This window comes from Mastomys coucha, unplaced genomic scaffold, assembly GCF_008632895.1.
Source record: "Mastomys coucha isolate ucsf_1 unplaced genomic scaffold, UCSF_Mcou_1 pScaffold9, whole genome shotgun sequence".
NCBI classification, from domain to species: Eukaryota; Metazoa; Chordata; class Mammalia; order Rodentia; family Muridae; genus Mastomys; species Mastomys coucha.
The window spans coordinates 61,181,958-61,197,723 of record NW_022196915.1 but is presented as its reverse complement, the minus strand read 5'-3'; the positions used below and the strand labels follow the sequence as shown (position 1 = coordinate 61,197,723).

At 43.5% G+C, this 15,766-nt stretch overlaps 1 protein-coding gene across 10 annotated transcripts in view; it reads left to right on the top strand.

The window, feature by feature from the left end:
• The window catches only part of Lrch1 (leucine rich repeats and calponin homology domain containing 1), a 190,356-nt gene extending 174,590 nt beyond the window's left edge, over positions 1–15,766 (top strand). For 3 of the 10 annotated variants that reach the window (XM_031362001.1, XM_031361997.1, XM_031362003.1), the window contains one exon: positions 13,331–15,766. In XM_031362001.1, the coding sequence (XP_031217861.1) occupies positions 13,331–13,441 (111 nt within the window). In that variant the 3' untranslated portion in view covers positions 13,442–15,766. Of the gene's footprint in view, positions 1–2,381; positions 3,693–6,913; positions 7,320–13,330 lie in introns of those variants that run through there. The other 7 variants (XM_031361996.1, XM_031361994.1, XM_031361998.1 and 4 more) reach the window with 5 other exon arrangements.

Here is a 15,766-nt window from a genome sequence, read left to right as displayed (position 1 = left end):
AAAGCAGTTATGTGTCTCACACGGTGCGAAGGGTCAGGAGGTTCCCCAGATGGAATAACTGATCAGAGTTTTGTTATCGGATGGGAAATTGAAAATATAGTTTTGTTTCCACTTTTAGGAGAAACGAGTGTCTTGTTTTCTTCTGTCTTATTTGCCTACAAATCAGTGACTTTAGTTATCACTTTAAATTCAAATCAGGAGTTCTCTGAAGCGTAGAAATGAGATTCTTGGCGTGATATTTATTTTCCTTCTGTAACCTTATTGGGTAGTTCTGTAGTTGGATGAGGAAACACAAGCTGGCAGGTGTATTATTATACGTATTTGTAAGTTCGTGCTTTTGGAAGGCCCTGCCATTTAAATCAGCTCCTCTCTTTTTAAAGATTTATTTTTTCTTTTTAACTGTGAGCATATATGTGGGTCTGCGTGAAGGTTCGGTGTATGTGAGTATAGTTGCCCATTAAGGAGGGAAGAGGGTATCAGAGCCCCTACAGCTGGGAGTAAAGGCCAGCTCTCCACTCCTATCAGTTCTTTTCTAAGTCTCATACCCTTGCTCATCTGAGCATCCTTTCCCTGATGTGTACTTCACTCCTGCCCCTAATCAATAAGTAGCCTTCCAACCTGTCTCCAGGCACAGCCGAAAATAAATCATCTTAAGAGCAGCTTTTTATTATTATTTTATTTTAAATATAAGGACAGACATTGTACTTTATTTCAGGTATATACATTTAGGGTTTTTTTTTTTTTTTTTTAAGAAGATGGCTGGCCACCTTTTTTTGTTGTTGTTGGCAATGACTTAAGCATAGAGGAAAGTTTTATAATAGAGACCCAATTTCTAATAACAGTCAAGTTGCATATGTAGATATATTAGCTTGACAATATTAGAGCTGCCCTCTAAATCAATAAAAATTGCTGATCCTTTATTGTCTATTTGGAGAGGTCTAGAAATCCTGCCATCTGTCTCTTCACCCCACCAGACAGTACCTGGGCACTAAAGTTGGGCTTTACGGTTTTAGAGTGATTATCAGCATACTGTTCTGTGGTATTTTCAATAGAAATATAAGCTCGTTGACTTCTGAAGTTAGATTATGTTTAAGTAAGCGCATTACCATTTTCTAAGTAGAATGTCTGCTTGGGTGTGATTAGCTCTTAGAATGTAGACTCTGAGGCACCAGTCGTGTCCTCACTAGTAGTGTCCTTACAGAGTCTCCATGGCTGTGATTAAACACTGTGACCAAAAGCATCCTGGGGAGGAAGGGGTTTGTTTCCTCCTACAGCTCCCAGGTAATGGCTCCTCCGTGAAGGAATCAAGGGCAGGAACTGAAGCAGAGGCTGTGGAGCAGTGGTTCTCAGCCTTCCGAACCCTGAAGCCCTCTAACAAAATTATTTTCATTGATACTTCATAACTATAGTTTTGCTATTGTTATGAGTCATAATGTAAGCATCTATGTTTTCCAGGGGTCTTAGGTGACCCTTACGGAAAGGTTGTTTGACCCCCTCAGGTTGAGAACCATGGCTGTGAAGGAACACTGCTCACTGGCTGGCTCAGCCTCTTCTCTTCTGTGGCACAGGCCCATGTCTCCAAGGATAATAGCCTTCATAGTGGGCTGGGCCCCAGTACATCAATTAACAGTCAAGAAAATGCCCCCGAGGCATGTCCACAGGCAAGTCGGGTGAAGGCAATTCCTCTGAGAAGTTTCCAAGGAGACTTAGAAGCCACCCTAAGTCCATCCATGCCAACTTGACACAGAAGCATGTGACCATCCCTGTCCCCCAGATCTCATGCTAATATCATAGTAAAATTCCCACAGTCTTTAAGATTTTCAACACCTTGACAGGCCTTCAATCCCAGCACTCCGCAACCAGAGAAGCCTGCATATGTTTGAGTTTGTTCGATAGAACAAACCCCAGGCCAGCCAGGGCTATATAGATTAATCCTGTCTCAAAACGAAACAAAACAAAAACAACAACAACAAAATAAAACAAAATTTACTTTAAATGCTATTTTTTAAAAAAAAAAAAATACAAAGTCCTTTAACTGTGCGGTCTTGTAAAATCTGAAGTAAGTGTAATAGGCATTTTTTTTTTTTTATTCTGAAAGGGAAAACTGGGGCACAGTTACAATAAGATCAAAACAACCCAAAATCTGCATAAAAAGCTCAGTGTCCAATATGGGACTCACTTATGATCTTCTGGTTTCCAAGGCTTAGCATCCTTACTTCTCTGGCTCTGCCCTTTATGGTGCCTACAGTCTGTCTCAGGCTCAGAGTGGCTTCAGTCCACACCTGCCACTGCCCTTGGCAGTCATCTTGTCGTCGGCCCCTCTGACATCCCACGGTTTCCACTGGAGCCGAGGCTGCATCTTTACCTGTGGTTTCTCCCAGTCTCTTTCCAGGGAGACCCTGACCCTGCCATACAGTGTCAAGCCTCAGCCGCTCTCCAGGATACCTTCATGCCTTCAGAACCAGGAGCATACAGGAGACTCTTACACATCATTTACCAAGTTCTGTTGCCAAACTGGTGTGCAGCCTTGGCCCCGGGACAGCACCACAGCTTCTGTGTGCTGACCCCTGAACAGCGCTTCCGAGAAGGCTTCGCCCCTGTGGTGAAGTCAGTCACAGATGATTTCTCAACCCCAGTTAACCAGAATTGGCCCTCCCAGTAAAGCAAATCTTTTACTTCAGTAGGGCTAGTATCTTGTTCATCGCAGCTGATGAGACACCACAGATTCTTAATTTGAAAGGTCACAAGGCCAGCCCTGATACCCTTTGAGGGAATCCCAGACATCCTTCTGAAACATCCTTTAAGCCTCCATTGTCAGCCCTGTTCTTAGCTTCATCTTCCGTGTCCCCATGGTAGGTTATTGAGCTCTGAGCACTCATTGGCTTTTCTAGCCAAAGCTTGAAAACCCTCTACCTTCTTCCCTCAAAACAACCCAGGCCTCATGGTTAGCGGCATCACAGCATTCCCCTTCTCTGGTACCAGTTTCTGTCCTAGTTTTCTTTCTGTTGCTGTAATAAACACTGTTGTATTGCTGTGAAGAGTCACCGGGACCAAGGCAGCTCTTAGAAGGAAAAGCGTTCAGTTGGGGCCTTGCTAACAGTTTCAGAGATTTTAATGAATCATGGTGGGAACATGATAGCATTCAGGCAGACACGGTGTTAGAGAAGTAGTTGAGAGCTATATTCTGATCTGCAGGCACAGAAAGAGACAGAGAGACAGAGAAATAGATTGACAGTAACAACTGACCAATACGATTTTGTCAGATTAGAGAGTCCTTACAGCCAAGGAGGTATAGAAAGCCTTTGCCAACAACAGCTCAGCCAACAGAGGTTGATAGCCAGAATATGGAGAGAACGCGACCACAGCAGAACGCTAAAAGAGTGAGAAGTTCTGTGAACAAGCAAGCGAGTGGAGGAGGAGGTCATTCTCAGAAGTACACGTGGCTAATAGATACTTGGAAAAAATGTTTATTGCTCCTTAGCCATCAAGGGACTTTTAAAACAAAACCATCACCGTCAGTAGCTGTCATGAAGAAAAAAGCCAGATGAGCAAAGATCCCAGTGAGGGCGGATGTGATGGTTACAGCAGCAACTGTGAGAGTCGGGATGGCAGCTCCTCAGAAACCTGAAGAATGTCTGCGCTACCCAGCTATGCTGTTCCAGGGTGCACACATGAAGGACTCCAGGCCACGTTCCACAGAAATACCCATGCACCAGCAGGAGCACTGTAGGCCCCAGTGGGCAAGCTTGGAGTCAGCCTTAGGCACCCATGAGAAACAGCCAGCGAGGAAAATAGGAAGCAGCTGTGCCATGCTCTTTGCCTTCAGCGATAGAGTAGAACAATTTAATGTTGTTGTGCAGGGAAATGGATGGAGCTGGTGATTGTCATTTCATAAATAAGCCAGACTCTGAGTGACAGGTGCTTCTCCCTGTATACAGAATCTGAGTAGTAACGATGATGATGATGATGATGATGATGATGATGATGATGATGATGATGATGATGATGATGATAAATGTGGGAGTAGATGGGTGGGCACTTGGGTGGAAGAAGGGCACTAGCTGGAAGAGTAAATATAACCAAAGTTCATACACACATACACACACATAAGCTAACACATAGCCAGCTAACATTCATAAATAGTTTCGCTGGTGGTGCTGGCTCCGGAGGCAGAGGCAGGCAGAGAGCTCTGTGGTTGCCAGCCCTGTCTAGTATCCATAGCGAGTTCCAGGGTAACTGAAGCTACACAGTGAGACTCTGCCTCAAAGAAAAAATAAAATCACTTATTTTTTTTAGACAGGCAGACATCCAGATTGTCTTTGAAAACTGTGCCTTCTGTCAGTTCTGTCTGTCTTCTGTGTGGGAGCCCATCCTCTTTGGAGAGTTTGAGTCAGTCCTTACGAGCAATTTCAGTCACGTACTTGTGTTTAATCTAAGCTTATTTCTTAGACTCTGCTGGTTGTGGGGGTTTTCCCCCCCTATAATGGGAAATTAAATCAACATTTGCCTCAGATGAGTTCTGAGTGAATTAACTGTTTTGCAAATGTTTTCAGTCATTACGAGTATTTTGTAAAAACCGAGGGTGGGTAGCTTCTGCAAATCTCCTGATGTAGTGGTTTCTGGTTTAATTCTCTGCGATAAAAGAGTATTAGAACCTCAGGAATTTCCTTCATGGCTAGTGTCCCTTTGAGGACTAGAGCTGCAAGCTGTTGGATCCATGCTGTGGGTCTGAAACCAGGCTTAGTTAGTCCTGATCATATTTCCCCCCTTAGAGGTCATATTTTAACTTAGACGATTCTTACCTGAGCCTCTGGGTTTATCTGCTTTAATTAAGCCTAGCTTCTGTACCATGGTGAGCTTGTTCTCTTCAGTGAAAGGGGTGGTCTGCGTCCTTTACTTCCCCAGAAGTAGACTTCTGAGAGTGCCCACCTCATCCGAAGAAACAAATACCGCCCCCCCAAAAGGTCTGAGCCCTGAAATGCTACTACAGAGCTGACTGGCGGTGTCCCTTGACGCTCTTGCTTAGCTTTCGTTTGATTTTGTTTTTTGACAGTCTTGTTAAGTATCCCGGGCTGGCCCCAAACTCAGCCCCTCCAGGGCTGGGATTACAAGTGAATGCCCAGTGCCCTGGCAAAGTGGCTTGCTTCTACCATGGGAATAGCCCAAGAAAGTCACATTTGTTTAAGTCTCTTACATCTGCTTTTCTTAGACTTTACTGGTCAAGTACAGCATCGCACTAGAAAGTTCTCCCTGCAGTAGAAACCTTCTCTGTGGGAAGGAGTTATTTCCTATCTGTTAATCTTGACCATCATCTGCCCCCTGCACCCCCATAAGATCCAGATTACTTGTGGCTGTTTTAATTCTTGGGAGGTCTCTTAACAATGGTTCTCTGAGATCTGCTGTGAAAATGTGTGAGATCAGCTAAATTTAACATGATTTGTTAATCTTAAAGTGTCTTTTGTTGGACCTGAAGAGATGGCTTATTGGTTAAGAGCACTAGCCACTCTTCAGGAGAGCCTCAATTCTGTTCCCAGCACCCGAGCCACTAACTTCAACTCCAGGGCACTGGCCACCCTCTTCTGATCTCTGTGTGTGTGTATGTGTGCATGTGCGCACATGTGTGTACATGTGTGCTCTCACATACAAATCTTTAAATTCTCTTTTGCTACGAGCATCTCTACCATCATAAAGGATTTTCGTTATCGTCGGTCCGCCTGGTGTCTTACCTGAGGGTATTAGGCTGAGCCCAGAGGGTACAAGCAAGATGAGCCTTTGGACTCAGAGTAGCCTTTCATTTGAGATTGCATTGCTTAACAAGGAAGCTACAGTAAAAAGCTAATACTCTAGCAAGGTATTTAAAAGTATATACATTTAATATGCATTTTAAATGCTTTGCTCACTTGGAAATTGTATTTGTGAATATGTCATAGATATCGTCAATCTTTAAGTTGAAAGCAAAACACAACTTAATTTCTCTTACTGGCATATCAGTTACAATTACTGTTAATTTTGAGCTCCATGACTTCAAATCCTGGTTCAGACCTGGTAGTAGTACATGCCTTTAATCTCACTTCTCAAAAGTAGAGGCAGGCAAATCTCTATGAGTTCAAGGGCAGCTTGGTCTACATAGCAAGTTCCAGGCCAGCTCCTGGTTTGGAAACTCAATGCATACAGAATCGGAATCCTGAGAGCGGTGGGCTGTGAGGGCTGCCCAGAAGTCTCAGCACATAATTATGACACATAAGCTCCACATAAGTGGAGATAAGACACGGAGGCGGAGGCATCCTGCCGTTCTTGAAGAGTAATGAAGGGATTTAGATAATAACCTATTATGTGCCAGGCTTTCCTACTGCAAATCTCAGAGGCCTCCTTTAGACTCTTCTGTTATTCAATCCCAGGCCTCTGAAGGCCAAGTCTGGAGGCGCTTGAATTTGAGGCTTTTCTGAACTGTACCATGAGACCCTGACTCCACAAAAAAAAAAAAAAAAAAAAAAAAAAAAAAAAAAAAAAAAGAAAGAAAGAAAGAAAAAAGGATCGAAGATTCAACTTTAGATTTTGTACTTTTCCCTTAATAGCGTTTAAGCCCTAGGTGTGATGAGTGAATGGCTCACACTTTTGTGCCACTGATGAGCACATAATATCACTTGAATATTAAGACTGTTCTTACTCAAGAGCGGTGTGCACATTGCACAGCACGCTGTGGTGTGGTATGACTGGATAGAGGTTCCTGTCCAGTTTACATAGGACACACTGGGGACTCCACTTTTGTCCTGGACTTTAGAACTTGAAATGTGGGTTGACTCCTGCTATTTGCTAGTAACCAGAAAATGTGTGCTTGTTTCCAGTTGTTCCTCCGTGTGGTGTTAATTGTATGCACTGTCTCTTTCTGTTCTAATGGCTGCCCTCGGATTAGGCCGACCTGTGCTCTCCGTATGACATCCTGCAGTTGGATTTTCGTCACATTCGAAAGACTGTTGACACTCTGCTGGCCCTCGGGGAGAAACCCCCACAATCAACTTCTGCCCTCCTCCGCTCCAGGGACCTTATAGGCTTCTGTCTTATCCATGTTCTCCTTATAGTACTGGTCTATATCGCTTACCGCTGGAATGCTCTGTCCGCCTAACTCCCGCATGCGCATCCAAACGCTCTGCTCTGACACCCTGGTCCAGCCCAGCTCCTCCCTCATTGGAGCCTTTGGTTTGCAGACTCCCATCCCTGTCATCTCTTCAGTTAGCTGTCGGGTTTTGAAATTGAACATTTATAAACCAGATTTTTTCCTGAAGCACAAACTTTGTAGAATATACAGTTCCCTCTGGGTAATTTCTTGCATTTAACTGAAAAGCAACAGTGACAGCAAAGCCTGTCATGAGTCCATACCTCATACTCTTTCCTGCACAAAGTGTGGGCAGCAATGCTGCTGTAGGTCCTGCTGTCTCCCATGAGCCTCTGCTTTGTGCAGGAGGTAAGGAGAACCAGGACAGGAACAGGGTGGGTTTAGCCTATGGGAGTCTTGATACTTGATTCTGGTCCTAATTTAGGACTGGAGGTTGATCTGTTAGAGGGGTTGCCTTGCAGAGAAAAGAAGCCAGCATTTGGGCCCAGTATGATTTATAAAAATCTCTAATGATACCATTGTTGACCAAGCTGAGACGTCTCATCTGGAGAATGACTGTTTTGCTGGCTGGTTAGTTGGAGTCCTCCCTGTGTGCTGCAAGAGGGTTGTGAAGGCACCCAGGAGGATTACACAAATGTCCACCACAGCATGCCCTGTGCCCTCTCTGCCCTCTGCAGGCATAGTCTGGGGAAGTGCCTTCCTGTTAGAGCACCACCTGGTGTATCTTCTTAGCCTGCTTTTCCTTGTTAGGTCTGTTCTGAAGCTGAGAAAAGGGTTTTATAGAAGGGATTTCTATTTTTGCATAATGTGATGGGTCCTTTTACTTTCTTGGTATGTTGCATACCTGCAGATCCAGAATGTGATGGATTAGGCTCTTCAGTTTCAAATCAATCTATGGGTCTTGGAACATTCTTAGCACCAGGGGCCTTTGGTTACTGTAGCAGCAGCTGATAAGATTGCTCTTATTTTAGTCTTCCCATTTACTTTGTCCATTTGACCTTTGATTCCCAGTAATATTAATGATCTAACTGTTTATTTTTAAGTCCATTTTTAAAGACTTGCGTATCAGCCTCTCAGCTTTTGGAGCAAAGTGATTTTTTTTTTTATTTTTTTTATTTTTTGTGTGTGTGTGATTAAAGAAAAAAAAGTTAGACTCTGATGTGGGCCCAGATCTTACCGAGTCCTGGGAAGCCTTCTTACAATGTGACAAGGCCCTGCTGCAAGCTCCCACCACATTGCCTGCTTCCTTTTCTATCCTTGCCAAACACTGCTTCCTGGGTTGGGAAGGTGATGGAATTGATGCCTTCAAGATAAATGTCTAGTTTGCTGAGATACTAGCGTTCCTCAGATATGGCTGCTAAGAAGATTATCATATTTTTCTGAACATATTCGTGAGAACAGGGGAGATGAGATTTTGAAAATCCTCCGTACTTGAAGAGTTATATTTATAGAGTCTTTGCTGCTAAATCAGATATGGTTTAAAAAAATAAATAAATGGGAACCATTCTTTATGTTGTAAGATGTTAGATTGTCGGAGCCTTTTCCTCCCAGCTTTGTGTTGATGGTGAGTACAGGGTACGTGATGTGAGTTGTGTCTGAATAGCCACAGATTTATGATCGCCATTGGTGCTATATTGTACTTTTCTGTAACAATAAAATCCCTTTGTACAGTGTCTGGTGACCACCCTGAGCCGTAAATTGCTTAATAAACACAATTTGGGTGATTAATCCAAGCTTTTTTTTTTTCTTGGCTTCTTGCTACATTTATTCCTGGGTGCCCAGAGGGGCTCTTGGCATTTCCACCCAACTCTGCCCTGCATGGAGACTTTCCTTCAGTGGTCGCCACAGTTCATTTGTTTGTTTGTTTCCGTCTTCTTTATGGTGGGTGAAAAGGGAATTGAGAAAACTTATTGGGTTGCTGGCTCAAGAAAAAAATAGCATCAATAAACAAGTAAGTTAAGCAGTCCCACGAGATTAGATTGATTGATCTTCAATGTTAAATTTCTGAGTATTTCTCCCCTGGCATCCTGAGGATTCCCTAGCTAATGTTTTTCATCTTTCATGCCCTTAATTTGCACCCTAATGTGCTGCTCTCCTTGGGGGCTGCTGTGCAATATTTTTTCATTGTGTAGTATGGTTACTCCCAGAGCATAATTAACTGAGCCCTTTAGGCACAACTTCGAGTGGGTCGTTTTGCTTATTGTAAGCAAGCCATTAGTTTCTGTTTGGAACACTGGGCCTCTCTGAGGTGCTTCTCCACAGTTCCTAGCCCCCAGCTCATGAGCTTATGGAATACCTGCCATTGCAGCGCAGCTGGGTTCACCTGACTAATCTTCCTTGAGGGATTCAATTGTGTGATTTGTCCATCATACCAGGTCCCCATCTTCTTTTAAGAAAGAGTGTTTTTTAAGTATTTTCTTCTAATATGCAATAAAGAGAAACAACTGGTTTATATTTCCATTTTGTAGCAGCCATTTATGATATATCTCTTTTTTTCATGAGGGGCCATGCAGATCCCTGAAATAGTAATGTCTATGCTAGGATTAGAGAGATGGGTGAGCTAGGTTTGAGTGGCAAGGCAATGGAAGGAAGGGTGTGCGTGGATAACGTGTTCTAGGCAGGGGAGGGGCTGGCCAATAACCTGGTTGCAACATGAAGAATAGAGGGAGATATAGCAGGAGATTGACCCTGGAGGCAAAGTTAGACCTTTATATTCTCATGCACTAAATTTATGCTTCGCACAGTTCAGACACAGAACATTTCATTTTAAAAAAGTAGGTTGAACCAAGCACAATGAGCTGGTGTGAAAGACTTTGTTTTTTTTTGTTGTTTTTTTTTGGGGGGGCGGTGTTCAAGACAGGGTTTCTCTGTATAGCCCTGGCTGTCCTAGAACTCACTCTGTAGACCAGGCTGGCCTTGAATGCTGAAATCCGCCTGCCTCTGCCTCCCAAGTGCTGGGATTAAAGGTGTGTGCCACCACTGCCCGGTGAAAGACTTTGTTTTAGACCTGTGGCTGGCCTATAAGTAGGGAAGGCTCAATCGTCATAAAAAGTTTCAGGGAGAGGAGAGCCCGTGTGAAAAGCAGTCTGGCCTTATTCCTCACACTTAGCACTATTTTTTTATGGCTTGCCTGCCTTTCCTAACCCTATTTGCTGTGGCACAGAAGAGTGCCATGGGAAAGAAAGCCTAATGGATCCCACCACTCGGGAAGTAACGGAGAGCGCTCGCTGGCTCTGGAAAGCATTGAATGTTATTGATAAGCAGGATAGTATTCATGATTTCATCGTATTTAAAAAATAACAGCACGGGATGCCCCTGGATACACCACATGTTCTCTGTCCCATTTTCAACAAATCCTCTGCTATCCTGTGACAGCTTTAGTTCATGTAAAGTCAGTAACTATGCATCCTTTCTGCCTTCAGTCGGTTCTGTACAGGGGTCTCCTGAGGTGGCGTCTGACCTGCTTGGTTCTTGGAAGCCCTTGGCTCTTCTGCACTGTTCATGGCCCCAATGCAAACCCACAACAACTCCAGTCCCATTCAACTTCTGAGCCCGCTTTGGGGAGATGCAGGGATGCAACTGTTGTGAAGTGGCCTCTGGCCATAAATCGATGTCCCCTGCTCTCCATTTCTCCAGGGTCTCTGTGTTCATCCTTCCAAACAGCATTCAGAGTTGAAGATCCATTGTAGTCCTGTTTCGGAATACCCATGACTGTTACATCTTTCTATATATATGAAACTGCATTGATGCGGTTTCAGCCTAAGGGAGGATTCAGGACCTTTTAGAGTTGGCCTGCAGGTTTCAGGTTTCTGGCCTTCTAGGCTAGTTGTTTTAGATGACTCCAAGCCTTCAACATGATCTGAGGCCATCTCTGGATGGGCTCAAGGGGAGAAAAAAGGAAGAGTTTGAGGGGTATGTTTTTGTGTTTATAGGTGATCCCTGACTTAATGATATTCAATTAGGATTCTCCATGCTTAAGATGGTACCCTTCTGAAAAATCATCCTGTTTCTCTTTCAGGATAGGACTCAATAAACTGCATAAGCTATTGAGCACTGTATAGAATATATATTTTATATAAGTGTAGAATAAGATTTGTTTTAGACAATTTTCCCCAACTGTGGGCTAATGCGAGTGTCCTGAGCATGTGTGTGGTAGACTCTGGGCTAGGCTATGCTGTAAGTTACGCTGAGAATCAAATGTCTTGTCACTTCCTTAGGCAAAGCTATTGTGAAACGTACTTACCAAGTGAGATAGTGTCCTGTAGCAGAGGCAGACTTCAGACTCCCGATCCTCTGGACTTCACCTCCTGCCTTCTGGATTACAAACATGCTCTACCACCTTTCTGTTTACATAGTGATCACTCAGAATTTTGGTTGAGCTTATATAGCACAAAACGTTTTGTAACTTGATGCAAATACACATTTTTGCAAACATTTTTGTTTTTCTTTTCATTAGGTGTTTTTTTTTTTTCACTGTTCACATGGAAACCTCACATCTTTAGATTTACAATGTTTTGATCTTTTCTTTGTACTTTGTAAATATGTCTTTATGGGCCTGGAGAGTTGGCTCAGTGGGTAAGATTGCTCTTGCAGACACGGGTCAGATCACATTCTCCTGGAATGTAGTTCCAGGGAATCCAACACTTGGCATCCGTGTACATGTACACACATATAATACATATAAACCCATGTGTACATGCACGTGCGCGCACATACACTAATTGAATAAATCTTTAAGTATTTATTGGTTTAGAAAATTCCTCCAAACTTATTTGTTAAAGAAAATATTAAATATTCTCTTTTTACTCCAAGGCATTTAGAGTTTTTTAAAACTTTTAGTTAATTTTATCATATGATATGCTTATGACTGAGTGATGCTCTCTTCTAAAATAATACCCGATAGAAGCTTAGCTGTATTGAGTATTTATAATTAACTACTGGGTCAGAGTTGGCTACTGGGGCAATTGAAAAGAATAGGGAGGACATGCTCCTGCCCCTTTAACCAGCTGTGGTAGAGTATCAACAGAGCCAAGAGATGTCCTGGCCAGTGCAGATGGTGGCAAAGGATGGCTACTGTCATCCTATTACAGATGTCCCTCACCATGCCCCCTGGATCACCATCCCTCCCAACCTGGCTCATGACTCTCTCTCAACTTCGGCCATACATGACCGCTCCCCTTTCTAGTTTGACGTTTGGTTGTTAGACTGACCAGCAGTGTAAACTCACATGCTTGTCTAACACATAACACAGCAGATCATCCTGTTTCATTCTCCACAGAAGCATGAAGGCATGGTAAAATTGTTCTCACATTGCCCTGTATGGCCCTTTCCAAAGGCCTGGGATCCAAATCTCTCTTATTCAGTAAGTGAACAAGAGTGAGGCGGGGGTTGGGGGGTGAGTGCAGATGGAGACTCTCTGGCTCTTTTGAGAACGTGAAACAAGTTTCTGGAGATACCAGGAGGCTTTTTGCTCACAATGCCTATGTCTGTGGAGATTCGTAGGAAGTCTGTGGCCAGACATTGGCGGGAAGGTCCGATTCTTCAAGTTACAGGGAAGGAAACGTATTGTTCCCAGGTCTTGGCTTGATGCTGATAAACACTCTCTACCACCAGGGCCCAGTGCAAATCCCACTTAAACGATGTTAGGCAAGATGCTGCTCAGCCTTCCTAAAGAAACTCCCTTGTTAGGGACAACATGCAGGGACCTAGAGGACATTGTTCACAATCCAGGTACAGGAAAACACATACCGCATGATCTCGCTAATAGGATGACTGAAAGAAAGAAGAGAGTGGAGAGGAGGGGAAGGAGAGAGAGGGGATGGGAGGGAGGGAGGGGAGGAGGAAAGAAGGAAAGAAGGAAGGAAGGAACCAATTTCATAGAAATTATCAGAGTCAGGAGAACATGTTTAAGCGACAATGGGGAAAGGATACAAAAATTCAGCAACAAAGAGCCCAGCCTTGTAGTTTCCTACATGTTTAGATCTAATACAGATTTGGGTACTATTAAGAACCTTTCTGGAACAACCAGTGAGAAATCATTGTCCCTGCCCACCCAGGAAAGGGTTCAGCAATGGTGTGGGATCGGGAAGAAGCCCAGGCTGAGGAAGGCAAGCAGCGCAATGGCGCGCAACCCAACTCCCATCAGGGATGCAGCAAGGGTTTACTGTCATTGGTCCCATCGTCCGAAAGCTGATGTTCTGTTCTTCTTCCTCCTAGGAAAAGCTCTGTCTGCCTCATCACATCCTTGAAGAAAAAGGCCTGGTCAAGGTGGGCATGACTGTTCAAGCGCTGTTGGACGTCACCGTCACCAAAGCTCTATTCACATGAGACCAAGCCCTTTCCTCTGGGTGGGCTCAGACTCTTCCCAGAGCAGGGACTCTGGGCTCTGCTCCTGGCACCTGTACCTGCTCCCAACTCACCACCCTGCCAGGTCCCCGAGGAGCTGCATTGACGCGGTTTCAGCCTAAGGGAGGATTCAGGACCTTTTAGAGTTGGCCTGCAGGTTTCAGGTTGGTCAGGTGTTACCTGACAGCGGGTAAGGGAGCTAGCGGAGAACTGAGTTAGCACATCATTGCCTTTCAATCCCCTTCATCCCTTCCACACTCACCAACCGCCATTACCAAATGCCAAGCACAACCGTTCCACAGTGAGTCGCGTCTGTTTCATCAAAACCAAACTCCTTGCAGAACCAGTGGGGGAGGGGGATGCAATCAGGTTTATTTTTTGCCACCAAAATTTTTCAAGATGTTTCTTGAGACCATTGCCTTTCTGAAAAACTATTTTCAGCATACAAAAAATATTTATATAAATATTATTTATTAGCGAGTCATTATTCATCCTTTGGATGCAAATTGTAAATTAGGAAACTATTTTATTACTGCTTTTTTGTGGTTAAACAATTTATTTTAATATTATAAATACTGAGTTATTTTTGAGCCTCTTTGGCATGTAGGAGTTCCAGGTCTCGGTGTGCATTCTGTGGTGTATATGATTCAAGAAAGAAACATTAAGCAGGAAACGCGTGCTTCTGTGACAGAGAGAGCTGTTTTCTGGGAGGTGTTATCCACCTTTTGGTTTGTGGAACATCATTCTTATTTATATTTCTGCATTCCATCCAGTTTCCTACATTCCAGCAGCCCTCTTGTCCCCCAATATAATAAACTGACTGAAATCAAGAGAGCACCCCAAAGTTATTTGTAAATAGTTATGTGGAAAAAAAAGACATATTAAACTTGAAGATAAAATGTGAAGTTTTTTTTTTTTTTCGGATTCATGTTTCTTTTGCTATGCACAAAACATTCACATTTTAACACAGAGAAGTGGGAAGTGTTCAGTATAAGTCTTGAAGTATAATTTTTGCACTGTAACTGAGGCGCATCTAGCACCAGAGGTCTATGTTGAAGAAACGGATGAGAAAATGGAGCTGGTTGAAGTTGACCGTCAAGCTACAAGGGCCGTAAGAACTCAAGTCAGGAAAACAAGCACAGATGTACAACCGCCGGCTTTCTAAGAGCCAGAGATGCCAAAATGTAGACATACTCGTTTTTATTATAATCGAGCTGGTGCTTTTTTTAAGAGTCCAGACTTGGAAGGTTCATAGTGTCCCATAGGAAACTTGGGAAGTGTGCAGCTCGAAGGGCCTCTGGTGGGCAGCTACATGTACAGCAAACAGGCTGAGAGAGGGTTAAGTAAGTGGAGTGTGTGAGCAGCTAGTGGGGAGCAAGGGCAAGCACAGTAGGACTATCGGGGAGCCGGCCCTAGAGAGGAGCACACCCTATCCTGTCAATGGGTGAGCTTCCTTTCCAGGAAGGCTTCACAGGACTGTGCAGGGCAGTCACACCTGTACACACTCACCCTGTAGGTGTGGATGGTTAACCCCCGTTGTTGTTCATCTATGGAAAGCTTGTGAATGCCGACTGCACTTTGACCCCTGTGCAAATCCATGAGCGGTTTTTAGAGCAACAGTAGCAACAATGGGGGACCATCAAGGTGGACCACAAAGACCACAAGAGGGATGAGTGTGGTCAACACAGACCGACGCTGCCTCAGGGCAGAGTGGACAGGTTCTGAGTGTGGGAATTCAGACTGGCAGCTAGTGATACTTTCTATCATAGGGACTGTGCACTTTAACATAAATATATTTGAATATTTTTCTGTACTGCACAAATGCCTGTTTTGTCAAATGGCGTAGCAATGTAAAGACGAGAGGATTTTTAAACAGAGTATATTCAGCTGAAGCAGAGGTCAGAGGTTATCTACACAAGGACTTAGAATGATGTTCTAGAATGTTGTACCCTCAGGGCATTGCACCCCAGGGCCCTTAAATATATTTTTACATGTATCTTTGACAACATGAAGCTTAGTAACCATTATTTTTGGATATTTTTTCAAAATTAAAATATTTCTTTTGATATTAATTTCCAGTATTTTCATGAAATTGGCTGTATCATACAAATGGCTTCAATATTTTGTAAAATGTTTTTTATGCAGATATTATATGGATAAGATGTCTTCATTATCCCTGTACACTATGTCTATAAGTGCAATGAAATGTGCATGGCTGGCTGATAGTATGATAAGTAGACAGAATGTATATAGTACAAACCCTTTTATTATTTAACAGCCATTAAAATTTTAAACTTGTATCAACCA